We start from the raw sequence: 26,364 nt of genomic DNA, 5'->3' as shown, positions 1-26,364 counted from the left end.
GAATCTGGTGCACCTGTGCATAGTAACCAATCAGCTTCTAACTTTAGCTTGTTCAATATAAGCTTTAAGAATAAAACCTAGAAGCTGATTGGTTATCGTACACAGCTGTATCAGGTTCTATGTGCACCAACTTTAGTAAATCTCTCCCACAGGTTGAACTAGATGGATTGGTTTCCTTATTCAACCTTACCAACCATGCAAATATGTAACTATATTATACAAAAGGAATTCAATATACCCACTATGCTTGCATCACCTCTGCATGAGATGTATCAAAATATAAATAGCGTTTTATAATATATATGAAGAACTTCAAGATAATTTAATGCTTGGCTTATTTTGAGGGTTCACTTTTTCCTTGTTACTCGACTTTACCAGTTCTAGGTTGCCATGGGTTGATTGGTGTAGTTGGACACCAATTGGATCCACTGCCTTTGAGGTGCAGGCCCTCTGTGAAAAGAAAGAGCTCTGTAAAGTACAGCTGTGTTTTTCTCCTGTTCCAGGGAAACTTCTGTCTATAGTCTACAGTAGTGTTTGGTGTCTCCCCAGCCCCCCCCCCCTCCCCCCCGTCAGCTCTTTCCTAGTTCCAAGCGTTGTTGTGAAGTGCGTCATAAATAAATACATCCTCTTGAAGAAAATACAGGTTGCAGGAGAAAAGCATCTAAGAATTATGATTCTTTCTGTACAGTAGTTGGTTCATCAATTATGTCCTCAAAACCCCTATAATCTAAAATTGACAGGAAGAAAGATTTACATCACACTGATATAAGAAATGTTATGAAAGTTAGACAGGTGGGCACCATTGGGATATACTAATTGGGAAACGTGAATGAGAAAAGAATTCTGATATTTAAGATTTCAAAAGTGTGCCACATTTCATGAAGTACAAAGAGAAGAAGAACCCCTGGGGTGGGATTTAAAAGGCACTACCTAAACACAATGAAAGTAAAAATATAGTTTTAATTTATTATAGAAAAATACAAGAAATATTGAACATGGTCATGAATACTGAGGAATCAAGATATGCAAAATGAAAATACCAAACGCGTTTCAGAGATTAGTGTTGTCTACTTCATCAGGGTTTAACAGGATGTATATAACCTATAAAATTCAACTAGGAAACATGTTCACTTGTTCTTCTTTTCGAGGAATTCATTTTAAAATTCTGTAGGTATTACATAACACTTCAAATCTACCATTAAGGGGACATCTAACAACGGAGGAGCTTGTTGCGGATGTCACCCGTCGTCTAGTTCTGCTTTGTTTGTTTGTTTTTCTCCAAAGTGTGCTCTGCTTTTGGCATCACACACGCCGCCACACCGGCATCTTGTGGCGGCTATCAGTATTGACATAGAGACACTGTATTAGCTATTACATGCAACTGTGGACTATTACAGTGGAATTTTTGGTTATTATCTTTTACTTATTTTTTTTATATAATTGTGAATTTTAATAAAACAATATTTTTTAAAGCTACGTTTAGATCGTTTTTTATTCTTTTTTTGTATATATATCCCTGTCTGGAGTTTTTCTCTGATTTTTTTCCTGCCTATACACACCTGCCCATATACACCTAGAGTGAAAGTGTTGGGCATGTATCAGAAGTTGGCCACATCTGACTGTTGGCGGATTGGATCTGAAGATCTCTCTATCCATACGTGGGAAGTCAACCAGTGAGGCTCCTGCACACCATGAGTGTGAATCTGCATGTTTGACCATCTGAGTTTTCAGAGGTCCATCCCAGCTGGTAAGAGTTTATTTTTACTGGTGGAGGGAGTGGTCACATGCAAAAGAAGAGCTGTCTCACTACGTGGTGTCTTCCCTCTATACGTTCTCCTGCTGTCACTTAGCCATATGTGATGAATGTTTGTGGACTTTTATTTGCGCTGCACCATTTGTATATTTTAACATTTCTTCATTCACTGGCAATCTAGTAAGAACAGCAAATGCTTTTGAGTATGTACATGTGTATGTATACCCATTATTTTTTGCTTAAAGCGGAGTATCACTCAGAAATGGATTCCCTTCAGTGCCAGGTATTTGCTCCCACTTCCGAAGAAAGATAACTGCACAAGATTGTACAATGTCTGGGCCTCCTCCTTCCCATCCCCCGCTACCTTCTGGGAGACACACAGGTCCTAGAAGACAGCAAGGACCACTCAAAAAGCGTAGTGTGACTCACGTAAGGCTTCACTTCCTGTCTCCCTTAGTAAGAATGCCGGTGCCTGCACATGGAGTCGAGGGACGGGTCAGCTTAGAGTGCCGACATTGCGGGCTCCTAGGACAGGTAAGTGTCCATATATTAAAAAGCCCACAGCTGCAGTATTTGTAGCTGCTGACTTTTATTTATTTTTTTACCCAGGCAGAACTCTTCTTTAAATGGAAATAAAAAAATGTAAGAATGAAGCTGTCACACCTAATAGGCCATTCAAGACCTAAAAAAAATAACTAAATCTAAAAAATAAATCAGACAAAAAAGTAATACAAACTGTGAATACTGTGGATACTTCTAAACATAACCTCAACCAAATCTCTTAAACTTTATGATTAACTTAGTTGAACTGTAAAACCTAACCTGCATTTTAACCTGAATATACCCCTAAATTTCACCTCTAAATGATACATTTGCTTAATCCTCAAACCTCAAAAAACCTAACCCTCGTTTTAACCTGAATATACCCCTAAATTTTACCTCTGAGTTATATAAATTTGCTTAATTCTCAAACCGTATAACAAAAAGAATACCATAACTCTGAAATCATTCTGACAACACCACCAAAATAAATACATAAATAAATAACTTTTCAGGAGAATCTAAAGTCACAAAAATATAGTCAATAACCAAAAAAACACTCAAAACCACTCAACACTCAAAACCAAAAAACACTCAATAACCAAAAGTCTGCCCTTGGAGCGCAAACACAGCCCACAGCATGATAAAAAGTTTTTACCAATATTGCCATATATAATTGCTTTGTTGTGTTGTTAATTGCATTTTGAACTATCAAATTGTTCAAGGCATCTTAAACAAGACATCTGAACTAAGAAATCTGAGCAAGACATTAGTGTTGAAACAGGTAGTATGGGAAAATGTCCTTAATAAGCACAGAAAAAAAGCCAAATTTTAGAGATGTTTTAACCTTAAACTTCTTTATTAAAAGCTAAAAATGAGTTTTAGGATACAGATTAAGTCTTGACAATCTCTTCATATGTCATATGTCAAGTACTTAGTTTTAGGTAATTGTTTTTATGTGTGTTTGCATATATAGTATATGAAAAAGTCCTCGTAATACTTCCCTCCTTATCCTTCCTACTTTTGTAAGCCTCCCTGAAAACTTTCATCTCAAGCCTCTCTATGCCTGAAACATAATAGCATGACAGCACTCTGCAAAGTCATAAACCTCGATTGGCCTCTGGTGTTGACCCTCCCATTCTCACCCTGTTTTTTTTATTATGCAGAGGCTTCAGGCAGTTATGCTATCACAGTAATGAAAAATGTATATTGCCATTCTTATTATACCTAGGCTAATATTGTCTTAATATGTGAAGTAACATAATTGATGTGCTGTAATTTTGCAATAAAACTTGAATTGTCTTCTAATTTCTGCACTTGTAAAACATCATTAAAGGTGAAATCAACGCCTCTCTCATTTCAGCAATGATTATGTGGAAAGATGTGTATTGGCACTTGAATAGACTCAGATAGAGAGGCTAAATTATGTAATGTTGCAGCTGTTTAAAGCTCTCAAACCTGGCCCAAGACTGAAGCACCTCCCAAAAAAGCTTTTTTATATTCCTAACAGGAAAGATTCACTTGCCCTTATAATTATTACCCTAGGAGCAGGGATTGCATGTAATTCTATTTTAACATTTTATTAGATCTGACAGTTGTATTTATAGTGCCTTCTTTATGAATGGTCAGCTAGCAGTATCCATTCAGTATTAATATTTTTGTTACTCTGACAGTCACACGTTTTTAGCTTTGTTTGGGAAAGCAGCCCAGGCCGCTTAAATAGTAATAAAGGTAACGTAAAATGTATTTTCACTGAGTACATCTTTTGAGTTATTATTCCAGTATTTATCTTGAGGAAAGGTTTGTAATAGATTTCTACATTTATACTGGCTTGATCTTTTTTATTTAAATATAATGATTTCCATGAAAAATCCACCAGCGCTTATTCATTGAATAAAAATCAACTTATTGTGGTAAAATATAGTCAAAAACATTAATTTGCGGTCCATATAGTCCATATATTTAAATGCCACATCACTCCAATCTTTCTCTCTCTTATTCACACGTAAATTTTATAAACGTCAGTTTCGCTGTAACCAAGAAAGAAGTGAACCACTGACACCAATGAAGACCACCTCCACACGTGCTGAAAAACATAGGTAAACTCAAAGGGGAGTGCGTGACAGAAGAATCCCCTTTGGTTTTTTGCTTACCAGACTTTCAGGGTTAATTGGGCTCATCAGACAGCCATAGGTATGGTATATCCTTAGTATCTCAAAGGAATAAAAAACAAAACATAGTGTAATCCCGCAAAACAATCCTTTCATTTAATTGGTAAAATCTTCAAATGTTACACTCACAAAAGTAAAAACAACGTAGGCATTGATTCAAATCCTTATTAATCAGTGTTAAGTGTGCACAGGCATTCCTACCACCATCCCAGATATTCGCAGACTCCGATGCAGCCAATGGGAGAAAGCCCGTCAATCACACACAAATCTCGTCACTCCATGTCGTATGGCTCCACCCTGATGCGTTTCATCATTCCGACATCATCTGAGGGTGGAGCCATACGGCGCTCACTCTCATTTATGCTCACGGGAATGGTGGGCAGAGTGTTAACCCTTTACTATCACATTGTAGCGCGTCTGACCTATCCCACCAGCATTTAGCCATACATATCACTTATTCTGACACCCGCTGAGGTAACGGCCATTCGCCCATCCATCGCAGCAATTTGGCTGTCAGTCATATTCCCGATGGAGATTGCTAGATAATTCCTCATAAGTCCAGAGCATGCAAAGCATATTCTTCGCCTGACATTGCTCAGCCACTCGTCCCAAATTATTATTACAGGCACAGACACTACGGACGAGTGATGTAACCACCATTCGCCCATACACTGCGCGATGTCTATTGTCCGCCAATCGTTTTTTAAAAGGGCAACTAGCACCAAAATAAATTACGAAACAAAAAGGAAGGGAACACAAGGACATCAAAATCATATGCATAATTCATTTAAACATACACTATTATTCATTAAATTAAAACATCCATATATTACAATGGTGGATCTAAACTGTTCTATCGTATTCTAAATGTACCTTTAATGTGCACATTGCATAACGGCGTACTAAAAAAAGATTTTTAAAAATGACTATTGTAATTTAACGGATTGAATCACTGTATATATCTCAAATACAAATATTAATTAAATTCAAATATAACCCATTATACTACAAGACCCAATAGAGTAAATTTTAATAAAATTAACCAGCATTAAGGGACTATTCTACTCTACAATGTGAGTGCCTGCTAGAACCAAATCCTGAAAAAACCGTCACACTCCCAATCACTTCAATTATTGCTAGTGAAGCAATTGACGTCTAGTTCGACGTTCAAACCATTTGGGGTAAGCGTGTTCATCAAATATATCCAGCGAGATTCCCTTTTCGAGATCTCTTGCACCATATTAGAGCCACTCCAATTTGGGTGTATCCTATCTACCCCCCAAAATTTTAAAAGGGGTGGGTCCTGGTCATGGTGGTTCTTAAAATGTAACGAAACCCCATGATCTGTAAAGCCCACTTCTATATTATGTATATGCTCAGATATGCTTTTTTTTTAGTTCTTTTCGTCCGTCCCACGTTCATCAAATTACATGGGCACTGCAACACGTACAATACATGTGTAGAATTGCAGGTAATGAACTCTTTAATATACATTTTTTTATTATTACCAGTTGCAATAAACTCAGTTAAACCTCTAATATGTTGGTTTGCTTTTGTGCATGTCTGGCACCGTCTGCAAGCGAAGAACCCCCCCGATCCCAGAATGACATGGGCCTTTTTGGTGGATCTAAGACCTTTTTGACCACCCTATCTCCAAAACTAGGGGTTCTTCTATATATAAAGGCCGGCCTCTCAGGAAGTGCTCCCTGCAGCGCCCTATCCATACCTAGGATGTGCCAGTGTCGCTTAAAAATGTTCTCAATCTCTCTATACTGTACATGGAAATCGGAAATAAATCCCCATTCATGGTCAGAATCCTGCAAAAACTAGGTACCAAGAACCTGCTCTCCTTTTTATTTAACACTCTTTTTGTTACTCCTAAAGAAATCAAAGCTTCTAAATCACGTTGATGTGGGATCTTTAAGCAACTTCACATAAGTGTCTCTATCAGATAGCATGTCCCTTAATTGTGTTTCATAAAACATTTTATTCAAAATTACTACCCCCCTTATCTGCTGGTCTAATAACTACATCTTTTCTACCCTCCAATTGCCTAATTCCATCCTGTATATAAAAGGGGTTTATATTCGTCCTCGGTATCACCGTTTCCAAATCTCTCAATACTACATTTTTAAATACATCCACGTGTTGGTTTGCGGGATTTGCAAGGTTGAATAAGGAGCGCTTTTTCAAACCACTATCCACACCTATTGTATTAATAATCCCATTTTTGTTAACCCCATTCCCAATTTTTGGGGCGTTATTTAAAAAAATATTTCTTCATATTTATTTTACGGATATATTTATGAATATCCATATACACGTTGAATTTATTCAACTGCTTTTTTGGGGCACATTTAAGACCCAACTGTAAAATATTTGACTCAGTGTGTGACAATATAGTACTGCTTAGATTGTTAATGACAATAATTTAGGGGCACTGGAGAATAATCTGAATGTGAAAAATAAATCAACCAATAAACAATATCAAAGTGGCATTAGTACAGAAAATTTAGAGCAATAATCAAATCACTATGCACAAAAAAATATATAATATCAATATAAAAAATAAACAATAAACTGAAAACTGCCACCAATTATGAACTAAAGTCCCAAAAATGTGTCTCTACATGGAAAAATTCTGAAGGATCCAAGTGTGGAAAACAAATGATAAAATTGAGGTATAGCGGCAGATCCAAAAGACTTGCGACTCCCTCCACCAAGCAAACAGCAATACACCACTTGTGAAGATGCAAGTTCAAACTGCTTACCAGATTCGTTTGACCACTTTAATTAAAAAGTAAGTCAAACAGTGCCTGCACAGGTCATGCCTGTTCATATGAGTACTGATGGAAATGACAATGGATGATACGTCCCCCTTTCACAGACTCAGGCGGTATATATGAAAAAATACAGAAGAATCCATAGCGTGATACTGACTTTAATAAAAAAATATATAAAAACAGACAGAGAAATGGCTCCTTACGTAGTTGTGTGCCTGACCCGGCACTGGGGCTGCTCGCCTTGACAGAAAAGCTCACTCTCCAACCAAACGAAAGGGTCCTTCCGCATTCGCTAGTGGTGTGTGTTCCAGGCCATTCAGACTGACAACCAGAGGGCCGGAAGTGGCGTCATAAAGCGTGACCAGGTACCGCTCCGACATACGTTTCGTTGTTAACGTCCTCAGGAAGCGCTTCTAAGACCCTGAGACTGAGCGGCAGCATGGTGGCCAAGACCATACAGTGGTTTAACAGGACAGGTTCCACTCAAAACAGGCCTCGCCATGGTCGACCAAAGAAGATGAGTTCATGTGCTCAGCGTCATATCCAAAGGTTTTTTTGGGGGAAATAGACGTATGAATGCTGCCAGCATTGCTGCAGAAGTGGAAGGGATGGGGGGGGTCAAGTGCTTAGACCATATGTTGCACACTGTATCAAATTGGTCTGCATGGCTGTCATCCCAGAAGGAAGCCTCTTCTAAATATGATTTACAAGAAAGCCTGCAAACAGTTTGCTGAAGACAAGCAGACTAAAGACATTACTGGAACTTGCGGTCTGTGGTGACCAAGATAAACTTATTTGGTTCAGATGCTGTCAAGTGTGTGTGTCAGCAACCAGGTGAGGAGTACAAAGACAAATGTGTCTTGCCTACACTCAAGCATGGTCGTGGGAGTGCATTGGTCTGGGGGAGCTACAGTTCATTAAGGGAACCATGAATGACAACATGTACTGTGACATACTGAAGCCGAGCATGATCCCCTCCCTTCAGAGACTGGGCCGCAGGGCAGTATTCCAACATGATAACGACCCCAAACACACCTCCAAGACAACCACTGCCTTGCTAAAGAAGCAGAGGGTAAAAGTGATTGACTGGCCAAGCATGTCTCCAGACCTAAACCCTATTGAGCATCTGTGGGGCATCCTCAAACGGAAGGTGGAGGAGCGCACGGTCTCTAACAACTACCAGCTCTGGGATGTCAACATGGGGGAGTTGGAGAGGACTCTGGTGGCAGTCTGTGAAACTCTGGTGAACTCCATGCCCAAGAAGGTTAAGGCAGTGCTGGAAAATAATGGTGGCCACTTTGGGCCCAATTTGGACATTTTCACTTAGGGGTGTACTCACTTTTGTTGCCAGCAGTTTAGACATTAATGGCTGTGTGAGTTATTTTGAGGGGACAGCAAATTTACACTGTTATACAAGCTGTACACTAACTACTTTACATTGTAGCAAAGTGTAATTTCTTCAACGTTGTTACATGAAAAGATAAAATATTTACAAAAGTATGAGTAGTGTATTCACTTTTGTGAGATATATATATACTCTGCATCCAGTGTATTTTGTGGTGTACCGTTTCTAATACACTTCAGGCGGTGTATTAATAATGTATATATATATATATATATATATATATATATATATATATATATATATATATATATATATATATATATATATATATATATATGCACACATATACAGTCTACTATATATATTCTCTACACTCAATGTAGCGTATACAGTGCATTCAGCAGTGTGCAGTATATAATACACTTCAGGAAGTGTATATATATATATATATATATATATATATATATATACACACACACAGTTTAGTATATATATTTATACTCTGCATTCAGTGTAGCCTATATATTCAGTGCATTCAATGGTGTATACTTTCTAATACACTTCAGGCGGTGTACACAGTATCTAATACAGTGTGTACAGTTTTTACTACACTTCAGATGGTGTACACAGTATACAATACAGGACAGCCATTGTACAGTTTATAATACAGTGCAGCTGGTGTACATAGTATCTGATACATTTTGTACAGTTTCTAATACACTTCTGGTAGTGTACACAGTATACATACAGTGCAGCCATTGCACAATTTCTAATACAGTGCAGGCAGTGTATACAGTATCTAATACAGTGTGTACAGTTTCTAATACACTTGTGGTGGTGTACACAGCATACAATACAGTGCAGCCATTGTACAATTTCTAATACAGTGCAGGCGGTGTACACAGTATCTAATACAACATGTACAGTTTCTACTACACTTCTGGTGGTGTACACAGTATACAATACAGTGCAACCATTGTACAGTTTCTGATACAGTGTAGGCGGTGTACACAGTATCTAATACAGTGTGTACAGTTTCTACTACACTTCTGGTGGTGTACACAGCATACAATACAGCACAGCCATTGTACAGTTTCTAATACAGTGCAGGCGGTGTACACAGTATCTAATACAGCATGTGCAGCTTCTACTACATTTCTGGTGGTTACACAGTATACATACAGTGCAGCCATTGTACAGTTTCTAATACAGTGCAGGCAGTGTACACAGTATCTAATGCAGTGTGTACAGTTTGTACTACACTTCTGGTGGTGTACACAATATACAATACAGTGCAGCCATTGTAGAGTTTCTAATACAGTGCAGGCAGTGTGCATAGTATCTAATACAGTGTGTACAGTTTCTACTACACTTCTGGTGGTGTACACAGTATACAATACATTGCAGTTGTTGTACAGTTTCTAACACAGTGCAGGTGGTGTACACAGTATCTAATACAGTGTGTACAGTTTCTAATATACTTAAGGCAGTGTATTAACCCGTTTCTGACCAGCTCACGCAGACATATTGCAGTACAATGGCTCTCCTAGGCAAAATCCCATATGGGTACGTCCTTCCCTTTTTTGGCCACCAAAATGCGTGCGCACCCACTGCACATGCTTGATCCGCTTCAGACAGCGATCGCTTGCACGAGCAACAGCACACGGATTTGTGTGCGCACCGCCCAAGTATGAAAGCAGTGGAAGGCAGTTTTCAGGCGCTTTTTAGAGGCGATTTCTAAAATGCTTGAAAACTGCCTCAGTGTGAAGGAAGTCTTACACAAAAGTGCTTGAAAAACTCCTCAGTGTGAAAGGGGTCTTAATGAAAACTGAGATTTTTTGGAAGATAAGTAATACAAGCTCTTTAAAGCACTGTATATGATGCTCACTGGGCAAAAACAAACCTAGAACTTAATTATTCTCCTGTAGAATATATTGTAAGTTGTTATGAGATTTCATGACTCTGAATACATGATGAGAATATTAACCATTGAAAACAAATTACATTTTTTTACCTCCAAGTCCAGGTCGTAGTCTGTTGTCATATCCATCTAGCAGACCATCAAGTATTCGGGTGAATATTGTGATGTTATCGTTGGTGTCTTCTTTTATTGAAGCAGTAGTCATCTGTGAAAAGCTGTGTAAGAGGATGTATGCACATAAGTCTTTAATAAAGCATTTCTAAAATGAACACAGACATTGTCCTTTTAGGTAGAACTGTGGCCAGGTTATGGACATTAGAATGTTTGAACAAAAATAATGCTGCACTACAAGGGTGAAAAGAGCTTCAATTTTGATAATACTCTCTGTCTCACCCCCAGTAGGAATGCAGGTGAATATACCAGAACAATGAAATCAACAAATTGGGTATCAGTAGTGAACGACAGACTGAGAAAAAACAGGTGATAACCTTACCTTCGCAGAATAAGCTTAAACACCCTTGTTCACCTTTGTTTCTTTCTAAACTCCAGCTCCCTTATGTACCAATTAATGTACTTATTAAGCAAAAATAAAACAGCTTTCCATTCATTCTACACAGGCTTACCTCACTCTCTTCTTAGCAGTTTAAACTCACTGCTCCATTACTTCTGCTTTGTTTTCCGGACAGATTTTAGGTCATGACATAGGAAGAAGTTGACCAGCTGAGGGTAGATGATGTTGGGTGTGTACTAATGAGATCAGCTAGTCAACTCCTAAGTCTGACCAGGCAGTAAGGCAGAAGTAATCGAGCAGTGTGTTGAAACAGATATGAATTGAGTGAGGTAAGCCTGTGTAGAATTAATGGAAAGCTGTTTTATTTTTGCAAAATAAGTACATTAATACTACATTGGTACATAGGGGAGCTGGAATTTAGAAAAGAAAAGGTAAACAAAGGTGGACTTAGCCTTTAAAATGACCAAACTTTATTAATGTCAGATTAAAAAATCTAAATTGGATAAAAATATATATCAAATATAACCTTCCAATAACTAGGTAACAATATTGTTAAACCAATGATTGATCTGGATGGCCTTTACAATACATAAGCTTTGAAAAAAGCCTTAACTGGCCTTTGTGGTTACATTTATCGTGATGATCTTCACACATTTACAAACTGACACGTAAGCGTGAAGCCTGGCGTCAGCCCACAGAGTCAATTAAAAACCATATAAGGGATCAGCAAATATATCTGGACAGTGTCTTTGGCCCACATGCTGTATGTATTACAATTTCTGTTTAGTTCCACGCATGCAAGCATTTACCACTCTTATGTTTTACCCCAAAATCGATTTCTATTTTAGATGGCATTGGGGCAGGATTAGATCAACTCCTGCATCCTTAAGAAGTGTGATACCTACTGTAGACAACAACTCCCGCCCTAGACTCTAGAGGCCTGTATTCTGCTAACACTGCTTACAGAAAAGTTGTCTGTATGTATGTCCTATACAGGGTAGGTAAAACCCATTTCTGCTTCACTGAACCTCAATTACATGGATTCTTTACCTACATGGATTCTTTACCTAGGTTATTGGCACTGGAAGCATGATTGATAAGCCAAGCAGAAACCGTAAGAGAATGGTGTATCCACAATTGGTCAATAGTCATTTAGCATTTCACCCAGAAAACACTGGTTTTAAGCGCAGTGCAGATTTCAGCATTGTTGTAAGGTGGCTTGACTACTTCCACAAGGACATTGTTTCGGGATTCCTTATTATATTCCATTCCAATTTTACTTTGCTTATAGTACAGAAACTCTAATTGCCATTTATATAAGTTGTGCTTCTGGACTACTAGTTCAATTTCTTGCCAAATTAATTTCAGATCTTTTGTTAATAGTTTGAAAAGTTATTGAAGTAAGACATTTAAGGTCTAAAAGTCACTTACCACTCACATTTTTATTTTTAATAGAAATCTGTCAGGAAAAAATAAACACTTTATATGATAATATTGCTCTGAAACAACAGTGCCCATGACCTTTGAAAGCCAATTTACCAGAAACTCTGATATTCATGGGAGCTCAAAAATGAACTTCAAAATCTAAAAAAAAATTATCTCCAATTATGATGTTGCAAACTCAGTAAAAATCTTAGCAGAACAGTGTATAGTGTAAGTGTATAGTGTAATGTCAGACATGCAATATGTTCTAGAATAAACAACCTTATTTACAGATAACCTGTACTGAGACCAATACAGGAATCTGTCATTGCTGGGCTTCCTCTAAAAATACCAGATGCCTGACTGCAATATTTACTGTGTTTCTGACAGAGATAGCACACAGAATGTAAAGTAATAGCAAAGTCAGAACTTTTAATCTACATGCATGCATTAAGTCAGAAAGAGTTAAGCATGACAGTCAGGCAACTAAAATTTTATGATCAGGGGGCAGCAAAAGCATTTTTTGTATTCTCTCAATAAAACATTATTTTAAGACTGTAAAGAATGACAGACTAAAAATGGGGGCCCTAGGAACAGTGGACTATGGCATTGAGGACCACTGGAATAGGTACCCCAAAATTTCCGTCACTCATATTAAAAGCTTAGCTTTTAAAATATGTATATAGCCTCCACATTACTCCTAATCCCTGTAAGCTATACAATGTCACTAACAAATATTTACATACATGCACATGTTCATTAGGATTACTTATATATAACTACATTTACTGAAGAGTTGTTAAGTTATTTTTTCAGTAATAATATATATAATATATGGGATGGATTTTGACCTATTAAACAAAGTATAACTGCATGGAATCTGCTGTTACCCCGGTGATAAAGGAAAAACAGCAAAACTATTTTCTGTGTTGTGTACAATACAATTGCTGATTGTTTTTTTAGTATCTCTCATATAGCATTTCGCTATTTAAAGAGTAATTCGATTTTAGGTAAAATAATTATTTATTTATGTTGTTTTTTTGTTTTTTTTTAAATAAACATTTGGATAAAGTATAGAAAGACTGGAACCTCTGATGGGTTTTTATAGTCTTCTATGTCCCTGCTAGAGAGATTTCCGCTTACTTGTTTTTGTGACTGGTGCCACCTTGATAAAGAAGTACGGGGAAATTACTACAGATAGTAATAAAATACACTTTTGTTGCATAAGGAAAGTTAAAAGGATTTGTAGGATTCGTTTTCCTTACTATACTTAAAAAAAAATGTTTTGGATAGACTTTTTATGTTATCTCAGAAAACTGATGCATGCAATCTTTTAATAGCTGTCACATGCTGTGATTTTGAAAACCTTTACTTGTGCTAATCTTTTTTTGATATATTTTTTTCACAGCCATGAATCATCTTAAAACATTTTTTGGATGTATAGTATATACATATATTGCCAATCGGATAGTTTACAGTACAGACAAAGTCTCACAGCCCTAGTTTGTCTTCTTTGAATTTTTTGGATGTATATATAGTACAGACTTCATAAATTATAGTCTTAATAAACCTGTGAGCTTCCCTATAGATTGTAACTGCAGTGGACTGCAGAGAACCCAAATTGTAGTAAATTAAGTTAACTTGGTATTTCAGCACAGTGTTGGATAACATTAGTAATTCATTGATTTGTTTCACTTATAATTTCACTGTAAAAAAAAAAAAAAAAAAAAAAAATGTTTCTCGCCCGCGGACACGCCTCCCCCACCTTCCCCCACCCCCCACCCCTTGTTTGTCTGTACAGAGCTTCATTTTGTTCCCTCACTCTCCAGGACCTTTATCATACCCTCTTTTTATTCTGGTATATAGTACTGGAGAGAAGAGGTGTTGGAGCTTAAGTCACACCCCTAACATAGTCCCCCTCCTCCATTGTATTTGAGGTCTCTCACCTCTTGTAGAGGACGCAAGACACCACGGGGCTTTTTCCCTGCACAGTATGTTCCCAGTTGGGGTGCAGGGGGGGCCTAGCTAGTGCTCCTCAGATAAAACCTCAATGTATCGCAAGCAGTTGGGAAGGGCGACTATACTCAAGAATGCTAAAATCCTAGTTCCTTGTTATTTTCCAAGCAACCATATCTGTATTTCTTAACAGTGTCTTTTGTCTCCGACGCGTGAGCTGTGTTAACTGTATTGTGCTGTATTGTTCTCCTTGGTTTGTAAAATCAATAAAAAAAAATGAAAGTAAAAAAAAAAAAAAAAAAAAGGTTACCATTTTAATGGTAATGATTGTGTTTTGAGATAAGGTCTCAGCTCTAACAATGTGAAATATTTCAGGAAGTAACTATTAATCTTTTTATTGCTTATTTATGTAATCATTTATATATTATAATAGGGCTCAATTCACATAGCTGTAACATGTGTACTATTTGCCATGGCACACAGTATATTTGAAGCAAGCAGAAGAAGTAAGCAATAGCATATACCATAAGCCTAGGCTTTCTTTAAAGTTTCATGGAGTAAACAGCTCAACCAGAATAGTTAGAATGAATTACTGGGAAGGTGGATTATCGCTTTCCTCTAAATGATAGTCTCTGGGTATATAAATTGCAAGTCTTGCGGTTTACTTCTGTTAATTGCTTGACTTTAATGTTTTTCCGCCTTATCTACTTAACAATCTTAGCACAGTCTATGATTTAGAAGAGAATTATGCTACAGTTCATGTAGGGGTACAAAGCTATTATGGATAGGTATAGGCTCTGTGTACTCCAACTATGCTTTTATACATATCTTTTCTACAAATTGGAATTTAGTTGCTGTTAGGACAGTACAGATGTTATGAATAAGTGTAAAGAAATATACTACACTGTGGATTATATCTAGAAAGATGTGCCATTTAAATTCATTCAAACGCTGTCTTGCAGAATGTAAGAACAGATAACACTCTAATGGAATAATTTGCTAATGCTAGTTCAGCATCTGTAACTGAAGTATGAACCAGATAAATAGAACCAAAATACTGTAGCAAATCATCAGACTCTGTTACAGGAATACAGATGTTCCAGGCAATAACCTCCAGACAGAAGCAGAATGTTGGTGTGTGTAATTGAGTTTGATATATCAACTCCTAAAGGGATTTTAAACCACAGAAAAAAAAAATAATATATATATAGATTCTATGTTTTTCAAAGAAATCAAGTAAATCCCGATTTGCATGAGGCTATGCAATTTATTTTCCAACACACATTAACACATGGAATTAGGGCTAGTTGGTCCTTTCACCAGTATTGTTCATTATCTGAAGAGCCACACAAAAAAGGTGCCTGGAATACAGACCAACACTTAAAAATGATACTCACAAACACACAGCTGTGATTAGTGCCCCATCATTGTCGCAGCTTTTCTACCCTATGTTTCCTGCCTGTCCACCTCCCAACATTGTGGCTGACAGATAAAATGCCCCTTCTATTATGTCCCCTTTCCCTGCCGCTTAATCCCCTGCAGTATCAATCCCCCGCCCCACACACCAATCCCTCCCGCAACCCTGATCCTCTGTTGCTATCCTGCAGTTTCCAGTATCCCTCTCCTCTCCCCTCCCACTGGCTTCAGGTGCTGCAAGGGAGCCACAGGGGCTTTACAAATACACCCCCCTGCCACTTCAATCTACCAGCAATGGACCCCCCCATCACTGATCCCCTTGGCACTCCTCCTCACGGTACTGCTGGCCTACTTCCCCTCCTCCCCTCCCACTGGCTGCAGCTGCTGCTGGGGCATTGATGTGGGAAATTGAGGTCAGGATGGAGTGCAGGAAAGGGGGAGGGGGGGGGTTGAAAGCTGTAAGTGAAAAATTATAACCTCCAGTTTTTTTGAGTAAATTGTTTTATTTAGAGTTTTGTGTACCTTCAGTTTTCACCAGTTTACAAAAAAATGCAATCTTAAAATGTACAACTATTTATTTTTTATTAACTTAACCTCTTCACGCCTAAGGGTAAAACAAGTCTAAATGCCTAAGCACAATTTTGCAATTTTGACATGTGTAAAACCGTACATATCGTCACAATTACCTTATGTATCCAGGTGGATAATACCTTGTTTTTTTCAGGACAAATTGGGATTTCATTTGGTGGTAAATGGTAATGGATATCTCATGACTTTTTTGTTTATTATCATAGGAAATCTGGCCCAAAATAGTAAAAATAAATATATATTTTTAAATGTAACTGTATATTTATTTTTACTACCACAACCTACCACCAAAGAACAACCCAAAATAAATTCTCCTGCTTCACACAATCACAGTAATACCACTTATGTGTGTGTTAGTTGTTGTATATACCCATAGTACAACCCAAAACAATGGCATGCGTTTTGCTTTTTTTTATCCTACCTAAAACACACCGACACTGATACCAATTTAGAAAACTGCTTTTTAAAAAAAATCCTGCCCAAGATATACTGAGCATGACCTTAGACCCTGACCTTGACCTTTGACCCTGACCTTGACCCAAACACTAACCCTGGCACTGACCTAGATCAAACCTTGGTCTAGCACAAATCACAAAGACAGATGCACATATATGCAGCCCCACAGTAAAAAGCCCAGTGAGGCTGTATATATGTGATACTTCAGCGTGAAGGGGTTGATACCATTTTAGCTTTTATATTTCATAGGAATTTGGCAGGAATTTTGTAAACTTTGCCATGCATGTATTCACTAATAATGATTTTAGTGAATTTTTAGCAAACAATACTTTGATAAACTTTTGTACAAATTAAAAAAAATCATTAGCACTTTCTTTTTATTCTACTGGTCCTATACTTTCAAAAAATGTATGGTTTGGGGGACTTTTGCAAACTCTGAAAGCTGTAAAGGAAAAATAGTAAAACAATATAAAAGTTGAAAAAATGGTCTGGCCACTTAAGTTTAACAGGGGAGAGCAGGGCCTGACAGTGAAAGGGTTTAAGTGGAGTGTGAAGATTCTGAAGTCCTACATTATCAGCCCATATATACTGTATATTTAACTATATATCGGCCTCCATATTTACCCCTGTAAAAGTAAACCAAGAACTTTGGAGTTGGACTTCAGCTTGTTCAAATAAATTGATTGGAAAGGCAAACATGATTTAAAAAAACAATAAACTTGTCTATACTTAGCAGCCACTAACCTCTTCTTCTTGGATCCCCCGCAAGTGCTCCTGGCCCCTCATTTGTGTCCAGTGTTCCCATGGAAAGCAGCTTCCCATGGGGGCACTTGTGTGTGCTCACTCCTAAGCCCCACTGCTTAGACAGCGGGACTCAGCCCTGCCCCCCCTCCCTTGTCACTGGCTTTGATTGACAACACTGGAAGCCAATGGCTCCCAGTGCCCCCGAAAATCCAATGGGACCCAAAAATGAGAGGAGAGAAGACCTACAGACATGCACAGCTTTGGATAGAATGAGAGCTCAGCTAAGTAAAAGGGGGAGAGGGATTCTGATGCCTAAATATTTAAAATAGTTTTTACCTTAATGCAAGGAATGCATTAAAGGAGTTGTAAAGGCAGAAGGTTTTTTATTTCTAATCTTAATGCATTCTATGCATTAAAATAAAAAGCCTTCTGTGTGTAGCAGCCTCGACAGCACCCCCTACTTACCTGAGCCCCATCTCTGTCCAGTGATGTCCAAGAGTCCCTCGGCTGTCTCCTTCCTGATTGGCTGAGAAAAAGCAGTGGAGCCATTGGCTCCCGTGGATGTCAACCAAAGTCAGTTAACCAATCAGGAGAGAGGGGGGCAGGGCTGAATGGCAGCTCTGTGTTTGAATAGACACACAGAGTTGTAGCTTGGCTCGGGTGCCCCCATAGCAAGCTGCTTGCTGTGGGGGCACTCAACAGGAGTGAGGGGCCAGGAGCAGCAAAAAGGGACCTTAGAAGAGGAGGGTCTGGGCCACTCTGTACAAATCCATTGAACAGAGCAGGTAAGTATAATGTGTTTGCTATTAATAACTTCCGGCCTGCCATATAGCAAAATTGACAGCTAGAAAATGGTTTCATTATCCTGACTGGGGCCTCTGATGAAGGCTCTTTACCACACCATCAGCTGTGTCCAATTACAGCTGATCACAGTGTACACAGGAAAAGCCATGTGTCAGCTTTTCCTCCACTCGCACTGACAGACGCGAGTAGAGGAGAGCTGATCAGCTGCTTTCCTGACAAAGGAGGTCTGTACTGATTGATTATCAGTGCAGCCCCCCCTGAGGATGCCCACCAGGACCCCCAGGGATGCCCACCCATGGCAACCAGGGATGCCGACTCATGACAAACAGGGATGCCCAACCATGACCTCCAGGTAAGCCCACTAGAGCCCACTAAGGATGGCAATCATTGCACATTAGGGATTGCACTCTGTGCCTATCAGTGACATTTATCAGTGCCACCCATTAGTGCTCACCAGTGCCCATCAGTGCTGCCTATACGTGCCCTCCAGTGCTACCTATGAGTGCCCATCAGTGCCATCCATGAGTGCCCATCAGTACCACCTATCATTGCCCATCAGTGCCACCTATGAGTGCCCATTAGTGCTGCCTATGAGTGCCCATCAGTGCCACCTATCAGTGCCCATCAGTGCTGTATATCAGTGACACCTATCGGTGTCCATCATTGCTGATTATCAGTACCGCCTATCAGTGCCTATCAGTGATGTATATACGTGCCACCTTATCAGTGCCACCTCATCAGTGCCAATCAGTACTTCCTCATCAGTGCCCTTAAGTGCAGCCTCCTCAGTGCCCATCAGTGTAGGAGAAAATGTACTTATTTATAAAGTTTTGTAAGAGAAACAAAGAAAAACTTATTTTCTTTTTAATTTTCAGTCTTTTTTATTTGTAGCAGGAAAAATAAAAGCCCCAGACGTGATCAAATACCACCAAAAGAAAGCTCTATTTGTGGGGAAAAAAACAATAAAAATGTTGTTTGGGTACAGCGTCACATGACCATGCAATTGTAACTGAAAATGTGATGACGGTGAAAGCTGAAAATTAGTCTGGGCAGGAAGGTGTATAAGTGCCCTGCATTGAAGTGATTAGGGAAAAAAAACAAGACTTTACAATCACTTTAATGTATATTGTAGAAAAAAAGTAAGCCTTGCACAACATTTTGAAAGTTTGAATGTCTTTGCATTTAGCTTTATAGTTTAATTTGTGAAATTTCCTACCAATTATTCTAATTTTGTGGCTTGTGTGTCTTTTAGTATGTGGCACAAACTTTAAAGGCTTGTGTAGGTGGGTTTTGGGCTTGTATCAAAGGCATCAGTTTTCCATCAGTTTGAGATGCTTCTGAGATCAGCCAGAATTGATTAAGAAGTGTATTTGTATTTGAACTTCAGTTGAAGTGATTCTGATCTTCATTTAACCTACTTCAAGCAGGTTTTTCTTATCTACACATAACGTTATACTATCTATGATACAGTATGTGGAATGGCAACACTTTGTCTTCAATTAAAGACTTATTAAACTTTTTTTCATCCTATTCAGATTATAGAGCATAATGTCTCAAATCAAATCAGAAATTGTTGAAACAAACTTATGTTAAATACGCCTCATTAATTCTGTCTGAATTACTAGCACACTTTCATTAAAATACTGCTGATGGCAGCAAAATATAGGTTGCATGTTCTGCTTTGATACACACTGTAGAAGAAAGCAGAACAACATGATGCTATGAAGCATCCAAAGTTCTAACAGCTCTGATGCCAGCTCCATGTGACCTTGAACAAGTCATTTCATCTTAACTCACTTATAAGTCAATGTATTCTATGGGCTATGCAGGCCTATATTTCACAATGTCTGTAAATTCTCCGCTCTGCTAGTAGAAGTCTACTGCATATTAAACTGATGATGCCATCATATTTTATCATACTGCCGTCAATTGAAATTGACACTTCACAAAATAAATACCAGTGATGCTCTCTTCCAAAACCATACAAAAAAAAAAAAAGCATGAACGCTTTAATTTTTTTTTTTAACACGGGCTTCAAAAGGATTATCATAGTTTAGAAGGGGTTTTGCTGCAAGCCCTGTAGTCATGTAGGGGTTTTTTGTTCATCGCATCATTCAGCCAAGAACACTGCCTGCTTAGTAAAAAATACTTATTTTATCAGCACATGTGGAATTTGCTAAGTGAAATTACTGGGTTTATTCAATACCACTGTGGAAAATACATTAACCCAAACCATTAGAACTGAGCTTTCACCGATATTACTTTAGTAAAAGGGAAAAGGGGTTGCTGCGAATCATAATTGCTCTTTTGGATTGTTATGGAATAAGGCTGTGCACATTATTGTGCTGCTGTTACAGTATAAGAAATGATGTGATAATGGTTTAATGAGATAATAAAAAAATAAAACCCAGAAGAGAAAGTTTTTTGCTCTAGTAATGTGCAGAACTTCTGATTAGCGCCACAGCAACTTTACGGTATATTCAAAGTACTTGTAATGTGGTGACAGCCTGAATTAAAGCAGTATTAAACCCTGAATTAAACCGGTATTATACCCAAAAGCAAAAATAGAATACACGCATACCCCAATTTTAAGTACACAATGGGGTTTATTTACTAAAGCTGGAAAGTGCAAAATCAGGCTCACTTCTGCATAGAAACCAATGAGCTTCCAGATTTTATGACCAAAGCTTAATTGAACAAGTTGGGGTTAGAAGCTTATTGGTTTCTATGCAGAAGTGAGCCTGATTTTGCACTTTCTAGCTTTAGTAAATAAACCCCATTGCGTACTTAAAAGTGGAGTATGCCTGTACATTGCAGTTTCGCTAGATGTAGTCGCTGCATCAGTTTCCTTTTCTTTGGCTTTTTCCCCTTGGTTTACATCTGGTGATCTGGCCAGTAACACCCCTCCTGCATTAGTGAGACACAACTCTGGAGGAATGAACAGCAGAGGCACAGCAGGCAGCAGGATTGCCAGTCTAAGGAGGAGAGGTGTGTTATATGTATTAAAGCCCCATACACACTATTAGATTTTCTGCAGATTTTTGTCTTCAGATTTACCAAAACCATATTGTGCAAGGGCCAGCCTGATTGCATACAAATTGAATGTCTTATGCCCTGTACACACGGTCAGACATTCCGACGACAAAATACGTTGGATTTTTTCCAACATATTTTGGCCCAACGTCACCACGTTCGCAACGATCAGATTTTCAGACAACGTTGTGCAACCACGTGTATGCAAGACAAGTTTGGGTCAAAATCCGTCTGAAAAAATGTGACGGATTTTGTCATCAGCAAGTCCGACCGTGTGTACAGGGCATTAAGGTTTGACCTCATAATATATGGTTGTGTTAAATCTGAGGACAAAAATCTGCAGAAAATCGAATAGTGTGTATTGGGTCTAACAGATTTAGAACCACTAATGCCGCGTACACATGACCGGATTTTCCAGCAGAAAAGGTCCGACGGAATCATTTCATTGGATATTCCGATCGCGTGTGGGCTTCATCAAACTTTTTTTTTCAAAAATTCAGACGGACCTAGAAATAGAACAAGTTTTAAATCTTTCTGACAGAATCAATTCCTATCGGGAAAACCCCTTGTCTGTATGCTATTCCGACAGACCAAAAATGACGCAAGGGCAGCTATTGGCTACCGGCTATTGAACTTCCTTTTTCTAGTCCTGTCGTACGTGTTGTATGTCACCATGTTCTAGACGATCGGACTTTGCTGTGATCGTGTGTAGGCAAGTCCGTTTCAGCGGAACTCCGTCGGAAAGACCGTCAGAGTTTATTCTGGCAGAAAAACCGGTCATGTTTACGGAGCATTACAAATCGAAGCCAAACTCTTGCTCACACTTTATAATCAGTTACAGAAAACATTAATTTTTTTCCCTTTGGGATAAAGGTTTTGCCTGAATAAATAAAAAATGATCATTTTAATCACCCCTGCCAGTGTTAAGTGGTTTGTCTCATACAAGTAAACCGATATATTGTGCTGGAGAGTTGCTGCCTGGATCACCAGTTTCAAATAGAAGAAAGAAAGCCTAAAAAAGGAATCTAATACAGCCATCACATACAAGAATTGGTAAGCTGCAATTTAATGTTTGCTTTTGGGTTTAATAGTTCTTTAAGAATTTGATACTTGTTTCAGAACTATACATTGATGAACAGCACCAAAGGCAAAACTATACATTAGTTGGACCCCCTAATTAATAAAAACTGAAGGTCAGAAATCTCCTAAAACAGATTTCTAAATTAAGGTATCTAAGGATGCAGCTGTTATAGAAGCCTTCTAGCCTTCTTGCAATCTGAACAGACAATGGGGGTTATTTACTAAAGGCAAATCTACTTTGCACTGCAAGTGCACTTGGAAGTAAAGTCATTATAGATCCGAGAGGGACATGTAAGGAAAATATAAAACAGCATTTTAGCTTGCACATGATTGGATAATAAAATCAGAGCTTCCACTCATTTCAGATCTACCCCTCCGATTTAGAGCGACTGCACTTCCAAGTGCACTTTCAGTGCAAAGCAGATTTACCTTTCATAAATAACCCCAATGGCAAATATGCTATGAATCTTCAGTTATTTAGCATGTAATTGTGGGCTCTATAAGCATCCAGATGCCGTCATAAGGGGAAAAAGGGACACTGTCATGCCCACCTTTTGGAAGTTTCATAGTGGTCACATAGGCTTCTGTGACTATTTTACACTACTGTTCCAGTGCATTAAAGGGTAACTCCACTTTTGTGGGAAACATGGAAAAAAAAATCTAATAAATAATAATAAAATAATATAGTATATACAGTAGGTACAATTGCTACACAAGCCATATTATAATTTAATGTTATTAAAAATGACCTTTCCTTTTCAATCTGCAGTGCTGTAATTTTCTGTAAAAATGTGATATGGTAACCTGGAGCTGTTTAGTACAGAACTTCCCCAGAATTGTTATTTCCTGCTTGTGTGATTGGTTCACTTATTTTCCCAGATGTCTGCACTAAGGCTCGATTCACATCTATGCATGTTGTTGTTGTTTATAAGCATTTCTGCAGTGCTTTTTGCTGTGCTTTCTGCATTTTTGTAACCATGATTTTACAGCGATTTTGCAACAATTTGCGTTTTGCGTGGCTTTTCTTTATATTTACTGTGTATAGCTGGTAGGCTAAGAAGCATGTCAGGAAGCTGTCTGTTAGGTCCTTAACAACTGATAAGTCATCAGCTGTCAGTGGGCTTCCCCGCTTACAGCTGAATGTAAAAAAAATAGCTGGCTAAAAAAAGTCACAAAAAAATGGCATGGCCCCCCCCCCAAAGATCATACCAGACACTTTGGTCTAGTATGGATTAGGAGAGGACACCCCCATGGCAAAATATTTTAAAAAATAGCATGGGGTTCCCCCCAAAATCCATACCAAACCCGTATCCAAGCATGCAGCCCGGTAGGTCTGAATCATACCAGACCACGTGCCCCCCCCCCCCCCCCCCAAAGCACCTTGCCCTAGATGGGGACAAGGGCCTCTTTCCAACAACCCTGGTCGATTGTTGTTGGGGTCTATGGGTGGGGGGCTTATCATAATCTGGAAGACCCCTTTAACAAAGGGACCCAGATAATGCCCCCCCCCATGTGAATGGGTATCGGGTACTTCGTACCCCTACCCATTCTCCAAAAAAGCAGTGAAATGTAAAAAAAAATAAGAGACGGTTTTTGACCTTTATTAAAAAAATAGCTCTGTCTTCTCCCGCCGCTGTCTCTCCCGGTGTCGTCTCCTCCCGCCACCATCTCTCCAGTGATATCTTCTCCCTGAGCCATCTCTCCTGGTACCATCTTCTCCCTGAGCCATCTTCTCCCGGAGCTGTCTTCTGCCTTGCCGCCGGTTACCCGCTAAAACCAAAAAAGGCCGCTCTTGTTGTGAGGCTGTCTTCCTCCATTGTGATGTCCCCCCTGTCTGACATCTCTTATATAGCCATGGGGTGTGGCCATCCGACGACGTCACCCGGAGAGCCCGCCACCTTGGATGAACTGAATCCATGTAATCATGTCAATATCAACTTAGTTATTATTTATATACAATATAACATTAAAAACAAATCATATAATCTTTTTTTTAAGCAAATAATTTTATTGGGTTTTCAAAATAGAGTACAAATACAGAGGTACACTTTAAATTGAAATATTCCAATGACAAAAAAAATTGCTTTCAGACATGTATAGAAATGAGCTACAGGTCTTTAAATGTTATATCACCTAAATGTGACATTTTAATTCAGGGCGCATGCTGATGGGCTGAATCAAATTTTAGCATTCATACTGTATATTTCAAGCCAGAACTGTTACCACTAGCACTGTCTCACTCACTCACTCAAAGGAGGAGCTTAAATATGGCTTACTGCATTCTCCATACTCCACAGTAAATGGGTAATCTACATAAGTAATATAATAGATAGAGAAACATATTACTTTTATATCTGAAAGGGTTTGTTAAGGTTCAGCCTTTTTTTTTTAACAAAACATCATATTTACCTGCTCTGTGCAATGGTTTTGCACAGAGCAGCCCAATCCTCCTCTTCTTGCGTACCCTTCTGGTGCTCCTAGCCCCTCCCTCCTGATGAATGCCCCCAGAGCAGGATGCTTGCTCTGGGGGCACTCGTGCATGCTCACTCCCAAGCTGCCTCTGTGTGTCTGAGACACTAATGCTGGGTTCACACTTATGTGAATTGGATGCGAGTTTCCCTGCATCCAATTCGCATGACAGAAGAGTGTGTCCACCTCTCAATGGAGCCGACTCACACACCTCAGGGGTGGCCACAGTCTGCATTTGGAAAGGGTCCTGTGTGTCTTTGGTTGCGATTCAGGTGTGAATTTAGGCAAAAATTTGGACATAGTACGTACCTGAATCGTGAACAGGGACGCACTGTACCCTCTACTGTGAGCGTGGCCGAAGCTAGTGTGAACCCAGCCTGAAGGTTTTTTACTTTAACCACTTAACAACCGGCCCATAGCCGATTAACGGCTACAGGGCGGTTGTTTAACTCTGAGAGGCCGTTAATTAATGGCCTCCCAGAATTCTGCTCTCATGCGCCCCCTGGGGCGCGTACTCGAGAGCATTCGTGGCCACTGGGTCCACAGGACCCGGCGCATCACGGATCACGGTAAACGGCCGTTCATCGCGGCCGTTTACCACGTGATTGCTCCGTCAAATGACGGGGCGATCACTTGTAAACAAACCGGCGTCATGTCATGACGCCGGTTCCTCCCTCCCTTCTCTGTACCAATCAGTACAGCGGAGGGGGAAGAGATCGGTGTCAGCAGCGCTGGGGGCTGCATCTGCAGTGCCCACATCGCTGCTCACCAAAATTTAACCCCTCAATTCCCTGCCAATACTCTGCAATAACCAATACCCTGCCAATACTCTGCAATACTCTGCCATGCCCTGCCAATACTCTGTAATACCCTGCCAATACTCTGCAATACTCTGCCATACCCTGCCAATACTCTGCAATACCCAATACCCTGCCAATACTCTGCAATACCCTGCCAATACTCTTCAGTACCCTGCCAATACTCTGCAATACCCGCCAATACTCTGCCATACCCAATACCCTGCCAATACTCTTCAATACTCTGCCAATACTCTGCAATACCCACCAATACCTTGCAATATCCACCAATACTGTGCAATACCCAATACCCTGCCAATACTCTGTCATACCCTGCCAATACTGTGCAATACTCTGCCAATACTCTGCAATACCCTGCCAATACTCTGCAATACCCAATACCCTGCCAATACTCTACAATACCCAATACCCTGCCAATACCCTGCCAATACCCTGCCAATACTCTGCAATACCCAATACCCTTGCAATACCCTGCCAATACTCTGCAATACCCTGCCAATACCCTACCAATACCCTGCCAATACTCTACAATACCCTGCCATTTTTTAATTTAT

General features: G+C 39.2%; 2 protein-coding genes across 2 annotated transcripts in view; one reads left to right on the top strand and one right to left on the bottom strand.

The window, feature by feature from the left end:
- GABRB3 (gamma-aminobutyric acid type A receptor subunit beta3) overlaps positions 1-26,364 on the top strand; it is a 540,236-nt gene that overhangs the window by 169,632 nt on the left and 344,240 nt on the right. The gene's annotated exons all lie outside the window — the stretch shown is intronic.
- GABRA5 (gamma-aminobutyric acid type A receptor subunit alpha5) overlaps positions 1-26,364 on the bottom strand; it is a 344,050-nt gene that overhangs the window by 279,221 nt on the left and 38,465 nt on the right. The window contains exon 3 of the mRNA XM_077482775.1: positions 10,607-10,728. Coding sequence (XP_077338901.1) covers positions 10,607-10,728 — 122 coding nt within the window. The remainder of the gene's footprint in view (positions 1-10,606; positions 10,729-26,364) is intronic.

This window comes from Lithobates pipiens, unplaced genomic scaffold (genome assembly GCF_037356315.1).
Source record: "Lithobates pipiens isolate NorthernLeopardFrog02 unplaced genomic scaffold, aLitPip1_a1.2 Scaffold_16, whole genome shotgun sequence".
Taxonomy (NCBI): Eukaryota; Metazoa; Chordata; class Amphibia; order Anura; family Ranidae; genus Lithobates; species Lithobates pipiens.
Note: the sequence above shows the minus strand (reverse complement) of the source record. Positions and strands in the feature narration are given on the sequence as shown.